Source organism: Erpetoichthys calabaricus, chromosome 12 (assembly GCF_900747795.2).
Source record: "Erpetoichthys calabaricus chromosome 12, fErpCal1.3, whole genome shotgun sequence".
In the NCBI taxonomy this organism is placed as follows: Eukaryota; Metazoa; Chordata; class Cladistia; order Polypteriformes; family Polypteridae; genus Erpetoichthys; species Erpetoichthys calabaricus.
This window is the reverse complement of record NC_041405.2, coordinates 158,555,349-158,570,901: the sequence shown is the minus strand read 5'-3', so window position 1 is coordinate 158,570,901 and position 15,553 is coordinate 158,555,349. Positions and strand designations below refer to the sequence as shown.

Genomic DNA, 15,553 nt, shown 5'->3' with positions numbered 1-15,553 from the left:
CTGCGACTCCCAGCAGTCTCTGCAGTGGCTCTGATTGGTCTTCTGCTGAGGGTGCTGGGGCTGTTGGGGTCAAAGGGTGTCAGCACGGCTTTTAAAAAGGGGGCCGGTGACCAAAAAGCAAAAAAAAAAAAAGGTTTTTGTAATTTGTGTTACAAGTTCCTGTCTGTCTGCCTTCTGTTGGGTTACCTGTACTTATTCATTTTGTCCTGCCTGTGTACATGAGGACTGTAAGTGGATTTATGGCCATCCTGCAAAGAAAGCAACGCTCCTGAACCCATCCACCCATCTTCACCATTTCAGGAACTAGCGGTAGGACTATCTTTACAATGTCCTTCAACGTGCGGATCTCTGGACTATCTATTTTCATCATTACATTTTATCCGGTGCCATTTTTCATGAACGTTTTTCATGATTTACTGTGTGTGTTTTGTTTGTGCTTTGTTGTATTTAATGTGTAATCGCCGTAAGGGGAACAGGGGTGGTATCTTTGTTTTCATTTATCTCATTTGTTTTCATTACATTCTTTATTTGCTGTTTGATTACCAGTTTGCTTTGTTTTTGTCTCTGTTTGTGAGTACGTGCGGATCGGGCCAAGGCTGGGTGCATCGCTGGAATCTCCACCATAAAAATAAATAAATCGCCGTCTTCTCGAAGGTGTGAATCTTAGCAGCACCGGACCGCTACAGCGTTATTCATTTCTCCTTGCTGCAGATTGGCTGTGATGCATCTCCAGCTGAGTGTTCTTGTGTTTTCCGTTTTGTTCCTCTTAACCCTTAAACCACCACAACCGGCTATAGGCGTTTCCCAGTGCCATTGCGAGCATGCAGGAGCTGATCAGTCAGTGCCGTACATTCATTGAGCAGCCAGCTCATGACCACTGCCAGCCCCTTGTGAACAGGGTGGCTGAACGGACACCTAGAAGACGCAGACACTTTTCAAAAAACCCCTCTTAAAAAACGCTGATAAACTACTTTCACATTGCTCCCTTACCTGTTGGGCTTATCTGCGGCTGCTATGTCACGTGATATGCTTCCAACTCGACACTACGCTTACTTAAAAGCCTGAACAGCACCTGTCCTTTTTGGCTGATTGCTTTGTTTCTCTCTCCTCCCCCAGACATCCTCTGCTCCTGTTGGGGGTCCCGTTCCCATTGTGCTCCCCTATGATGTTTGCCTATTCTTTAATCGAGAACTAACTGCATACTGGGCTCGTTTTTACTTCTGAAACAAACATGTTTGTTTGAAGTGTTTCAATAAAGTTCCAGTCTCTACAATCTCCTGTGTTTCTGTGCAATTCTGTGACTCATGTGTGACACACTGCAGCCTCACTGTCCCTGGGATCGAGCCACTGCACTAAGACTAGCCTGCCAGCTTCAGCGCTTACCTCTGTGTGCCTGTGTGCCTGAGTTTCATCCATGGCGTCAGTTGCACTTTGTACATATTGTTCCAGTAGTTTTTAAAATAGTTTTTACAGTTCATTAGCAGTGTGCAAAATGATTAGTTTCGCAGTAATTGTGATGCTCTTTGCATGAAAAAAATGTGTTCCATTAAAATTTCGCTTTGTGAATTGTGACGTTTACTTAAAGTACAGAAAAAAAGTATTTGGCATCCAGGGGTACATTAACCCCCAAGTATGTGGCAGTTTAAGGGTTAAAGCCCCACGATGCCACCCTGCACCATTTAAGGCTTCTGGCACTGAAAACGTGCTTGCATGAAGTACAGTACATATAGCGGTAACATCAGTGTTTTATATTCTAGCACTGCGAGAGACATAGCAGTACAGTATACGGGTTTACCTTTACATTCTTTTTTTTTTAGGTAATGTATTAAGCTGAGTTTGAAATTAAATTGAAGTGTTTTGGGGGCATATTTAGGGTTTAAACTATACAAATAGGCATTTTTTTTAACCACATCCAAAATTTGTGGGTTTTCACAATTCACGGGTGCTCTAGGAAAGTAACCCCTGCGAATTTTGGGGGCGTACTGTATTTATGTGTTTGTTACGCCAAAAATATTTTCTTGTTAAAAAAAAAATTTTTCGGTTGGAAACACAAAGGAATGTACCATTAGGACACCCGAACAACAGAAGAAAGGTAACAAAAAAAAAAAAAATGAACAAACAAGGACAAAAGCATTTTACAAAGAAACAGAAAACAGTAATCAAGAAGCTGCCATGGAGACCTTCTAGTAGAAGCCGTCAATGTGACCCAGACAGAGATAAGCACACAGAGACGGGCCGGAGTCGAGGGTGTCCATCGTTTATTTGTGTCAGCTACACCTGGAATAAACCAAAATAGGAGGGACTCTCATCCATACACACGGCAGATGGGAGACTTCCCTGAAGTCTACATTAAAATAAGAGCAAATATATATATATATATATATATAAAAGTGCCACAAACACACACACAAAATGAGCACAATAAATTAAGTAGGGAGAAGTCTTTGAACGCAAACGCCTGAACATGTTGCTGGCAGCTTTAAATTAGCGTTACTTATCTTTGTTACGTATTCTTAAAAATGTCCTTTAGTCAGGTATGGCTCAGTGTACCCTATTGTCTGGCAATAAATACAAATGTTGGGTCCAGAGAGGACAACGCATCATCTGTTCATTCTCTAGGTTGTATAGTGCCTTTGAAAAGCAGTCGCTGGGCTCAGCTGGCAGGTGAGGAGATCAGAACCGTGAGGTGGAGGGAGGCTGATGGCCGTCGATCACTGGGTCTTGTGGACAAGAGAGTCTACCGCGGCTCTGGAGGCTGAGAAAGAGACCAACAAAAAGAACAAAATTAGTACAAACATTTCATGAAAGGTGCTGTACACGATGGTATGGATCTAGAAACCTGCATAGTCTGCGGCTTATCTCATTTATTTTACAAGACTGCAACCTTCCCCACCTGCTGGATTGCAGAGTGCAACCCATCATAAAAAAAAACACAATGGTGTTGCAGCAGAACGTTAAATAATTAAACATAACTCTATAATAATATAAAATTATGCAACCAGATGTGTAAACTCAGATCTTCAGGACTTCCAGATTATAAAAAGTTAAGAATGACAATAGAAAACATTTATGAAAACACCAAACAGGACCTGCTCCCAATTTTCTGATTATGGTGTAATCACAACCTCTTGAGACAGACAGACAGAAAGGGTCCGGTAAAACAGCGAGACTCCCACACCTCCTTGAACAGGAAGGTCATCCTAAACGACACCGCCATCAACAAGCTGGAAGAATGAAACTGTTAAAGTGACAAAGAGTTAGTGAAGCACCGTGTGCCGTTACACCTCAGAAGAGTCAAGACCCCCCTCTGGTCATCCTAGGATTTCACTCACAGCCCCCACTTTGAGAACTGTATTAGGCAGACCTGAGGATAAAGTTTGAATTTTCAAACTTTAGAAATGTTTGAGAGCTTTGGTGTGATTTTGAATTTTCTTTAGTTAATGTAATAAATGTATTGTTTGTTTGGGCCAGGATTTTGAAGGTCACCCCTCTCCCTTTGGGCACCATGTTTGAGGCAAATGCATAACACTTCAACTTGCTCCTCATATTCATGAGAAAAATAAATCTTGATAGATCGCTTATGGGATTTTCTTCAGGTGACATGGGAAAGCACAGTTTTTTGAATGCAAAAATACACTTTTTTGTTTTTCATTGCCTGACAGATAAAGGTGCCTGGAAACCACTGCACCCCAGTTTCAAGTTAGCCAAATGAATGACTTGTGTACAACCTGAGAGTTGCATGATATTTTCATATTGGGAGAGTTCCATAAAAATAACCTCAACAAAGCATATCTCCACTTCATGGTATTCTGTCGACTCAGTGCTGACTTGATGTTAGTCTCTCAACACAATGTTATTACTTAATGCTATCCTCTCAAGTCAATGTTATTACTCAAAGCTAGTTTCTTAACTCAATGTTATTATTTAATGCTATTTTCTCAACTTAATGTTATTCTCTCGATTCAATGTTCTTATACAATGTTAGTGCCTCGACTCATTGTTATTATGTCGACTCTACTATATCTGTCGACACAATGTTTTTACTCAATGGTATTCTCTCATCTCGTTATCGTTTAATGTTAGTCTCTCAACTCAATGCTAGTCTTGACTTAATGTTATTGTCTAAACTCAATGTTATTAGTCAATGTTATTCTGTAAGTTCACTATTATTCTCTTGATTCAGTGTTCTTTTTCAGTGTTATTCTCTCAACTCATTGCTATTATTCATTGTTATTCTGTCGACTCAATTATATCTGTTGACGCAATTTTATTACATAATGCAATTGTCTTAACTCAATGTTATTACTCAAAGCTATTCTGTTAACTTAGTGTTAAAACTCAATGTCATTCTCACGAGTCTATGTCATTGTTAGTCTCTATCCTCTAAACTCAATGTTATTATTCTGTAAGCTCACTATTATACTCTCGATTCTGTGTTATTCCTCAATGTTATTCTCCCCAATGAATGTTATTATATAATGTTATTCCATTCACTCAATGTTACTACTTCATGCTATCTTCTCAACAGAATGTTAAATACTCAATGTTATTCTCTCGATTCAATGTTCTTATACAATGTTAATGTTTACGTCGACTCAATTGTATCTGTCGACACAATGTTATTACTTAACTTGAGTTGAGAGAATTGCATAATTACTAAAAACTATTCTGTTAACTCAATGTTACTCTCGAGTCAATGTTAATCTCCCAACTCGATATACTTATTCAATGTTATTCTGTCAACTCAATGTTATTACTCAATGTTAGCCTCTCAACTCAGTGTTAATCTCAATTTAATGTTATTCTGTAAACTCACTATTATTCTCTCGATTCCATGTTACTCTCTCAAATCAATGTTAGTCTCTCCACTCTCAAGGTTATTCTGTAAACTCATGATTATTCTCTCGATTCAGTGTTATTCTTCAATGTTATTCTCTCAACTCATTGTTAATCTTTCAATTTAATGCCGGAGAATCTAGCTGAAAAGACCTGGTCAGCTAAATAGTCTGTTCTTGTCAAAATGTTCTTACAAACCTACCTTTACTGAATTTAATGTCTTTGCATTATAAAAGTATGGTTACAAGATGTAAGAACAGCCCCAGTTGTGTTATAGTTAATTTACTCATCCTAGTCGGTCACTTACCTCAATCTAGTGACAGGGCAGGCTGAAGAAATAAAACAACATGGAGAAGAGGAAGAGAGAACAGACATGAAAATCAGACAGTGGCAGAACAGAAAGGCAACACACACACATACATACACAGAAAAGCGGAGGGAATCTTGGAAATCAGTACACCTGCCTACAGGGGGTGCCATCATATTCAGTGCAATTCACTTTACTGGGTGATTGTCACTGGCACCCACACAGCAGCAGGTCACTTGGGCTCTCATTTTATCCAAAGTAATGCCTGTTAAATCTCTTGGGGACTGGGACATGCCACCTACCCTACAAGAGGAAGGAATATGGGGCAAAGAGTAAACTTTTCCTACACCTCTCAAACATGTAACAATCCCAACTGGTTTTCTGTTACAGTCATGACACACACTCCAGCAGATTTGAAGACAAGTGGCAGAAGCACAAGATGTTGTTACGTACTGAAGCACTGGGCACTGGTCTGGCAGGTGCCTCCGAGGGCAGGCAGCTTTTGGTATGAGCAAGTGTATGCAGCACTAGATCAAGGAGAGAAGAAGACAGTGACAAGTGAGACAGTAGAGACAGATGGACACACAGATGAATGCAGCACCCCCTGCACATAAATACTATAGGGTGATGTTGTCCATGCCAGGGTCACCACTTTTTACTTCTGTTTGGCATCTGCAGTACTCACGAAATACACAACACCTTTTTTCATGGAGCTGATGTGGAAGTTACACTTTCCTGTCACTAGATGGCAGTAAAAACGAGGCAGACGAGCTTTGCAGCCAGCAGGCTTTGTAACAAAATTTCACCAGAAGTTTGCACACAAAGAACTGATGTCCTCCAAAAACCCTCACCTATTCCGTTTCACTTCTCAGTACTCAAATGTGGCATTTGGTGCCACTGCCCTACTGCCAAGTTGTTTTGCCTGCCTAAGGTAAAGTCATCTCTGATGGAGGATCGCAGGAATTGTTGGTTAGAGGGGTCCCGTCATCGGATTGTATCAGCTGTGGCATGGCCAATAGGGGGAGGCAGCTTGATGGCTGAGGTCTCCAGGAATTTGAACTAATCCAAATCCTATTATGTGATTTCATCTACTGTTAAATTCTGCTCTGTACTTGTAATATTTTTATACTGTATTGAGGATTTGTTCTGTTCTGTGTATTGTATTGTATCGACCCCCTTCTTTTGACACCCACTGCACGCCCAACCTGCCTGGAAAGGGGTCTCTCTTTGAACTGCCTTTCCGGAGGTTTCTTCCATTTTTTTCCCTACAAGGGCTTTTTTCTTGTCTTCTTAGAGAGTCAAGGCTGGGGGGCTGTCAAGAGGCAGGGCCTGTTAAAGCCCATTGTGGCACTTCTTGTGTGATTTTGGGCTTTACAAAAATAAATTGTATTTTATTGTATTGTAATTCATCCCCTTAATGCAGCAACCACCCTTCTGCAAGCTGACTTTTCTGTGGTTCGGCAGTGCGCAGCAAGCTTCATCTGTGCCTCAGTGATTTATTTACACACCAGAGCTACCTCTTCATCTCGGCAGCAAGTGTAGAGGTTTTTGGTGATGGCCACCCTGGCCCATTTGTGGTTCACCAGACCAGGATGCATTACGGCAACTTTAGCACAGTATCTGAAACGGCTGAGCTGGCAGCACCAAAACCGGTAATGGCAAAGTATGATGTCTCATTTTCTTTATGAACTCCATTCAGAGGTTAATATAGGAATCATTCCAAGGGCTCGAAAAGACATCAAATGTTCTCACCCACCCTCTATTCCCGGCCTACCTTCTCTTGTGACATTCTCCGCTGCGCTGACTGCTCTCCCGCTCAGGTCATTGATCACGCTGTCCACAGTGGACTGGTGCTTGAGGAAGAAGGGCCGCACAAGCCGCGTGTAGATCAGTTGTGAGCCGTTCCAGGAGATAGGAGCCATGCACCACAGCAGAAAGATGCACTGCAGAAGAAACAGACCGATGAGAATGAGTGAGAGAGAGCCGCTCACTGTCACCATGACACAAGAGACTGAAGGACAGTTGGAAAGCCATTATACACAGTGACACAGTTTGGAAATTTCACAGATAGCATGAAAGACACTACACACAGATTTGGCAACATCATGGGGGATTTAAAAGACACCACGGAGAGTGACATGCATTTGACTTGATTGGCGGTTTGAAGGGCACTATACAGAGTGGCATGCATCTGATAACTTCATTTGTGGTTTCAAAGACACTATATGCAGAAACTTGGATTTGACTGAATTGGCCGTTGGAACAGCACTATACAAGTTAGAGTCGTGAGGAAGAGCGAATGGCTGGCACTCAAAGGGGCTGAAAAGGGTCAATCTTGCTGAGGGTCCTGGAGGTAGTAGGAGTGACCCATTGCTCAAGAGGGCCCAAATAAGGTTAAAAGGTTGGCATCTCCTCTACCGCAGGTCTGCATCTGAGGTAAACAGAAGTGACATTAATGTTTAAAATAATGCACCAGGGACAGCGAGTTTTTATAACTGTCTTTTAATCTCATTTTAATGGATTATTTATTTGGACTTTTAAATCTCCACACAGATCACCCTATTTTAATAGTTTACTTGTGCATTTATTTGAAGACATCTGCACTGCACTTTGGCCATGGTTTGCTTTTGTAAATAAAGGCACTAAGACCACGTCTTGATGACTATATGTCCCCTCAGTTACACGGCTCATCCTCAGGTACATAATCAGCAGTTCCGGTTCAAGTGGTTACAGAAGTTGTCCAGGAGAGTGGAGCTGACCCGGACCAAAGTGGCAACAGTTTCTTGCAGCTTAGCGCAATATCCTACCTAATTATGTTTTCTTCATCTTCTTCTACTACTTTAAATATTATCATCATCATTGTGGTGAAGCCATAAGGTTAGTGTAGCTGCAGGAGTGTAAGGCGAGTTCAAGCACGGTTAAAATGCATGCCAAAAGAAATTTCTCAGTCCAAAAGTTCATTTTAAAATATTTAGTGAAAATTCAAAGCAAACGATCCACACAAGAACAAAGAAAAAAGGTTGTTACACACGTAGAATAAAAGAAAAAAAATTAGAAAAAAAATGTTATCCTCTCTAAACTTGAGTTGTTTCTTTAAAAGCCATTTTCCTACTTCTATAAGATTCATGAATATTTTACTAGATGACAATGCATAATCTATGGGAAGTTCCTATAACCCCCGTAAATAGAATTGTATTAGTATGTTCTTGCCATTTCTAACAGCTTTGAGTAAACATTATTCTTCAGTTAGTGACAGCCTTGCCATGAGTGGAAGGCATAAGGTTTTAAACCGTGCCTGGGCACATGCCTACGTGCCAACCGGCCTACGGGCCTTTTGAGTGTGTGAAGTAAGTATGTAAGAAAACAGCACTTAATTTATGTGCTGTGCCGTACGTTTAAAGCGTACAGAAGAAGTAGTTAAGGATCTTTAAGTAAAGAACTTTTAAGTACATAAATAACTAAAGTTTCTCAAGAAAAGCTAAGTTTAGAGAAGATACATTTTTCCTTTTTTGCCTTTTATTCTACGTGTGTAACTATTTTTCCTTTTATTCTTGTCTGGATTATTTTTTTTTTTTTTTAACTTTCACTAAATATTTTTAAAACAAACTTTTGGACTGAGAGACGTCTTTCAACATGCGTTTTACCCGTGCTTGATCTTGGCTACAGTTTCTATATTTAAAGATTCTTTGCTTCTTCTTCTGAACGCTTTAAATGTACGGCGCAGCACATTCAATGAAGTACTTTGTCTTTCATGTTACTTGGCAAACAAAACACGCAAGGCACAGTTTAAAACCATGTGCCCTCTACGCCTTACACATGGCAAGGCTGATCACCAACTGAGAATAATGTTTAGTCAGCGACACTAGAAATAGTTTGAATATACCAATTCAATTCAACTTATGGGGGTTATAGGAACCTCCCATAGATTAGGCACTAACATTTAGTGAAACATTCATATAATTTAAATAACCAGCAAATGGCTCTTACAGTTAATATTAGAAAGCTACAAAACATCATTATGATTTCTAAGGAAACTACATTCTGTCACTTGGTCAGGTTGGGGAGCATACACTGGTACAGCGCGTTACCGCACCCACCACACAATGAAACCGCTCGGGCTCCTGGTTGGCAACCCCCCTTTTTTTTTTCACTTCATAGCCTTCAATGTAAACACACAAACTAATATTTCTTCCCAACTTTACTTACTCAATGCAACCTCTAACATCCAAGTGAAAGATATCACAGCTGCAGTTCAGAAAAATGATAAAATACCTACTGAGGTTAATAAAAGGATCACCCCCCCATGTCAATGTCATTTTGTTGACCCCCTTCTTTTGCTTTAATGACAGCCTTGAGTCTGTTGAGATTCTTCTCTTATCAGCTTTACACATCTAGATATTTGCCCTCCCACTCTTCTTTACAGTTTAACTGTTCAAGTTCAGTCACATTGGATGGTGAGTGTTGGTGGTCTGCTATCTTCAGATCTTTCCACAGATTTTCAGTGTGATTTAGCTCTGGGCTCTGACTGGCCACACCAGGACATTCACTTTTTTCTCCTTCAGCCACTGGGTGGTCAATTTTGCTATGTCCTTCGGGTCGTTGTTGTCGTGTTGAAAGGTGAACATTCTGCCCATCTTCAACTTTCTGGCAGAGGGTAGCAGGTTTTCCTCAAGAATTTTACAGGATTTTGCCCCATCCATATTTCCTTCTACCCTAACGAGAGCCCCAGGCCGTCCACAACAGGCTGCTGCCCCCTCCATGCTTTACTGTAGATATGGTGTGTTGTGGATGGTTGAGCTGCACTGGTGTACCATTTGGTGTTGAGGCCAAGTAGTTTGATTTTGGTCTTCTCTGACCATAAGACCTTTTTCCACTTGACATCAGAATCTTCAAGGTGCATTCTGGCAAAGCTCAAACGAGTCTTAGTGTGGCCTTTCTTGAGAAGTGTGACCCTCCCGAACAAGCCACAATGGTGGAGCGCTTGTCAAATTGTTGTCACCTGCACACCATTAATGACCACTCTTTGCCATTAAATTCTGTAACTCCTTCAAAGTAGCCATTGGCCTCTTGATAGCCTCTCTTACCAGTTTCCTACTTGCTCTTCCATCCAGGTTGCAGGATCCAGGGAGGGTCCAAGTAGTACCAAACACTTGCCACTTTTTCATTATGGACTTTACTGGGCTCCTTGGGATTGATAAAGCCATTGAGATTTTTTTGTGTCCATCTCCTGCCTTATGTCTGTCCACAATTCTATTCCTGAGATCTTTTGAAAGTGGCCTGTCACCCACAGTCAGTTGTTTGCTGTCAGTGGCACTACCAAGCAAGGGAATGAATGCATCAGGAACAGCTTCACTAATCACACGGATTACAATTGATCACAGGCGGAAGGAAGCCAGTAACCGCAATGAGAATGGTGGGCAATTACACCTGATTGAGTTTTTTTTTTTTGGGGGGGGGGGGGGGGGGGGGTCCTTTATTAATCTCAAGATTTCTTGTTTTTGATTTTTTTAAATTTTTCTGAACTGTAGCTGTGATATCTTTCACTTGGATGTTAGAGGTGGCATTGAGTAAGTAAAGCTGGGAAGAAATATCAGTGTGTGTGTTTACATTTAAGGCTGTAAAGCAAAAAAATGGGAATATTTCGAAGGGGGGATTCTTTTCTCTACCCACTGTAGCTTTGTGGTAAAGCGCATTTAGGGGTTTGTGGTAGTGTATGGGTTTTAAATTAAAACTGTGAGCTCAGGCTCAGTGGAGCATGGGTGCACGTGGTAGCGTAGCCGAGTGGTCTCGATTGAGCGCCCATTTATATGCAAATGCAGTCAGTCCTGCCGGTTTCCTTGTTAACACTCTGGTGATTGTAATCACGGCACCTACACCCACAACACTTTAAGAAAGCCTAAGGTGAGAAAGCAAAGGGAGTTGAAAGAAAAAGCGAGAGGAAAAGAGTCTGGAGGTTAAAGGGAGACAAAGAAGAAACGAAGAAGGATCAGGTTTGACGTGGAGGCAAGCGTTCAGGGATGTGCCCCCCCAGTGAAGCAAGCAGACGGCACTCACTGGGCAGGGTCACTCCTGCTCCTGGGTCTCACAAAACACTTCCTCTGCTATTTAAAGGTAGAATATAAGGTGTGACACACTTCTTTCTTGATGTTAATCCTCATGTATGAATGTTGTGTAATTCAAATACCGTAATGGTGACTCTCCATGTAACAAACCACCCATATTTGTTTCAGAGTTGTGGGAGGCCAGAACCTAAGCTGGAAGCAACAGACGTATGGATGGACCTAACCATGAATGTGGAGGAAGTTTAATGAAGATGAATTTATAAAATTAAAACATCCACTCAGCACACAACGGGAAAGATTAGCTGCCCTTGATCCCTTAAAGATGCCTCCCCAAGCAGAAATGGCTGGGACGGCTCAAAAGAGAGCTGAAGCATAAGAGGCTTACGCTGAAGGGACACGAGGCTCAGATTAGAGAAGAACAGTTCCACTTTTGAGAAGTTATCCAAATAAACAGCCATGTACAAAGCTGCTCCTGGGGCAGTGGTTCAGGGAATTGCATGACAGGAATAAAGATGTCATGTGAAACTGTAAAGAAGCCAAAGTGGATGACAAGTCACTCAAGAATGGCAACTATTTTCATAAGACAGGGTCCTTGTGGCTGCTGAGTGGGGTTGGCCTAATCCATGCAGGTGACCTCAGGCCTTGCGGGCCTCATTGCTGCTCATTTTAACCACCCGGAAGTGAACTGTCCCAAGGCTGCACAAGGTCTCAATACTATACTGCAGTGGTCCCCAACCTTTTTGACAGCAAGGACCACTTTATTAGATGCAAATTTTTCCACGGACCGGTTGTGGGGGGGGCAGTTTTATACACAATTTACATAACATTTCTATTATTATTAAGTTATTAAGCAGTTCGCATACGTTTGCAACCCGAGATTTTTCTTCTTCTTTTGCATATAACAAAGACATATGCTTTACATTTGCCATTCCAACAGATTGCACATCACAAACATTAACACTGCAATCTTTTTTTCGTGTCTGCCGTTTCTATAGGAGGGTGACAATGAGTTAAATTCCAATGGATGTTTTTCAGATGTTGACAAGCAAAAAGCAAAAGGTATCACTGAAAACCACAGAAAACAAAAACAGCAAAAAAAAAAAAAACAGTACGAGGAAAGTTCGAAGAAAGAGATTTTTTTTACAATGTTTCAGTTTGGGGATCGTTGTGCAAACGTACACAACTGAGCTGCGACCACAGATCTAACTGCTCTGTGGATGATTCATTCAAGCATTTCAAGGTCACTTTGTTGTAATGAAAGCATCTGTTGAATGTACTTCGTAGTAACGCGATTTCTATAGACTCGTGTCATATGGGGAAACTGTTGGGACCATAAAAATACTTTGTTGTAATACTCTCTCACCTCGGTCTCTCTCCTCTCTCTGCGCCGCTGCAAAGCCCCGCCTGCCAAGCGTTCTGAAAAGTCTGAGTGAGTCGCCGTTGCCGGCAGTTCTCTCGCGGCCCGGCTGTCAGACGGCTACGGACCGGGGGTTGGGGACCCCTGCTATACTGTAATAAACACTTTATGTTTCCATACAAGCGTTGATGAAAAAGCTCAAGATGATGGCTATAGTGAGGCGGAGGGCATCTACAGGCAAACCAAAAACAGTCGGGTGTTTGATGAAACTCCTGTCCTGCGTTGCACCGCTGCCATGTCATTGCCTGATTAGATAACACTGTTCTACTGGATTCCATTTATGAAATCGGAATTAAGCTAGCACATCAGATTTTTGAGATACACATCATTGCCGTTTTGACACTTTTGAATAGCAATATATCAACATGATATCTGGAGTTTGAACTCTGTTCCACCAAAATTGTTTTGATGTGTTTATTCTGAAAACAAACCACAAGACGATACCAGAGACACTTTAAAACATGTTTATGTTAATTTACCTCAATATTAAAGTGAGGTCAGCGTGCCCAAAAATGTTGGAGGCCCTCACTTTTGCGCTTGTACTGCACATCCGTCTCTCTTTGCAAGAACCAACAGTAGTCACCCATCATGCTCAGAGTGAATTATCCCCAATATCAGTTTTCTATCACCTTTATATCTTGATGAAATCTTTCCCCATACTCATCTCTGACATCGCTTAGATTTTGTGGAAAAAAGTCGAGATGAGAATGTAAAAAATGCGTCTCAGTGACATTCTGGCTCCCATAAGCTAATACGCTTTCAGCATATTCTCCACAAGCTCAGTATAATTCTCTGCTCTGTGACTGTCAAGAAAATTCTGGACAACCTGCACAAATGAGGGTGCTGATTCAGTGGGCTTCAGTTTCCTTTTGAACTCATCGTCATCGAGCATCAGTTCACGTATTTCAGGGCCAACAAAAACACCTTCCTTCATTTTGGCTTCACTTTTCTCGAGACCAAACTTATTTCTTAAATGCTGAAATGCATCACCTTTACTGCCCAGTCACCCTAGTTGTCCAACACCTGGAACATCATAACTAAAAGCGGGACGTGCTGGACGAAAACGGCTTTCAGATTTGATGTCAGCAAGTGAAATTTGTTAAAATACAGGTAAAAGAATCCCAGTAGCTAAATGCTTGTTGACCAGTGGAATTGTTAAGATAAGCAGGTGTACAGATATTTGTGGCCAAAAGTTTTAAGAAGGACCCAAGTGTTGGTTTTCACAAAGTTTGCTGCTTCCGTGTTTTTACATTTTTTTGTCAGATGTTTCTCTGGTGTACTGAAGTAGAATTACAAGCAGTTCAGAAGTTTCAAAGGCTTTTATTGACAATGACATGAAGTTTATGCGCAGTCCATATTTGCAGTGCTAGTACTTGTACAGTACATGTTAACACACTGTGACCATATTCAGGTATGGCATGTTTGCCATTTCCAATCAGACACTAATGTTAACTTGCTTCGGTTATTCATTTTGGGGTGCAGTGAGGTGCTGGGTGCCGTGCAGCCTTGACCGTGGTTTTTCTGGAGTCGTGTCAGCATCGTTCGGCACATTTACTATTTCAGGTATCCCAAGAACTGAACACAAAATCTCCTGTGATCCTTCGTTATCTCACTTAGCGGCAGTTATTTTCACCACCTTTTAACTGGGTGTGAGTCCAGTGATGTCTCTGAATGCCAAAGTATAATCTGGTTTTGCAGAAATGTTTTTCCTTTGCAACAGATTATGTTAATTTTTAACACATGTGGTGTGTTCCCAACATACACTGATATGTTTAATTAACAGTGGCCATTTTAGGAGGCTTTGCAGCCGCTTGCTGTGTGTCAGACCAGGTTAACACCAGGGCGCCATTATTCTTTGCTATTTAAACTCCTGCCCCGACTCTGAGCTCCACCTTCATGAGACGCTGGATTGGTTTAGAAATTTCAAAGTGTGTGAACTGTCTAATTGTTCCCATCCACTTTTAAGTTAAATTCACTTTGGTTGTCTCTAGATGTATGTTTTACATGCCTAGCAGTGTGCAAGTAGGGACCTTCAAAACACAACTTGCAATTTTGGGGAATTGAATCGGTCAACTTCTTGGGCTCAATATATGGGCAGTGCCCCTTCATAATGTATAGGGCAAAGACAAATATGTCCTTAATTTACCCCTCTGCTCCACAGTTTAATATTATAAATCAAATAACTCAGTCGTAATTAAAGTGAACATGTCAGACTTTCATTTAAGTGGCCTTTGCATACATTTTGGTCCCTCCATTTCAGGACACCATAATGTTTGGGACACAGCAATGGCAGGACTAATAAAGACATCACATTTAGGACTTTGACGCATATCCCTTGCATGTAATGACTGCTTGAAGTCTGCCATTCATAGACATCAGCAGGTGCTGAGGGACTTCTCTGGTGATGCTCTGCCAAGCCTCTAATACAGCCATCTTCAGCTCCTGCTTGTTTTGGGGGCAAGTTTTCTCTTCAGGATATAGAAGACCTGCTCAGTTGGACTGAAATCGGGTGACTGGCTTGGCCATTCAAGAATTTTCCATTGTTTAGCTTTGATAAACTCCCCTGTTGCCTCAGTATTATGTTTGAATCATCATCTTTTTGTAGGATGAAGCGCCGTCCAGTGAGTTTGGAGGCATCAACTGGAACTTGAGCAGATCAGATGTTTCTACACACCTTAGAATTCATTGTGCTGTCAGCAGTCACATCATCAATGAAGAGAAGTGTGCCAGGACCTGTGGCAGCCATACATGCCCAAGCCATAACACCCCCAGCACCATATTTAACAGATGAGGTGGTCTGCTTTGGCTGCTTTAGCAGTTCCTTCTTGTCTCCACACTTTGCTTGTCATCCCTCTGACACATCCAATTTCTGCCTCCTGAAGACACAGGCATTTGGGGGCTTTTTCTTGACCACAATGAGGATTCTTCTGT

General features: G+C 41.5%; 1 protein-coding gene across 2 annotated transcripts in view; it reads right to left on the bottom strand.

Annotated features, from left to right (window-relative positions):
• Positions 1 to 2,241: 2,241 nt before the first annotated feature.
• Positions 2,242 to 15,553, bottom strand: part of reep6 (receptor accessory protein 6) — a 65,823-nt gene continuing 52,511 nt past the window's right edge. Inside the window, exons 4-7 of one of the 2 annotated variants that reach the window (XM_051935022.1) lie at positions 6,918 to 7,086; positions 5,597 to 5,670; positions 5,144 to 5,165; positions 2,242 to 2,755 (exon numbers count right to left, since the gene is read on the bottom strand). In XM_051935022.1, coding sequence (XP_051790982.1) covers positions 5,145 to 5,165; positions 5,597 to 5,670; positions 6,918 to 7,086 — 264 coding nt within the window. In that variant the 3' untranslated portion in view covers positions 2,242 to 2,755; position 5,144. The remainder of the gene's footprint in view (positions 2,756 to 5,143; positions 5,166 to 5,596; positions 5,671 to 6,917; positions 7,087 to 15,553) is intronic. The other variant, XM_028816618.2, reaches the window with a different exon arrangement.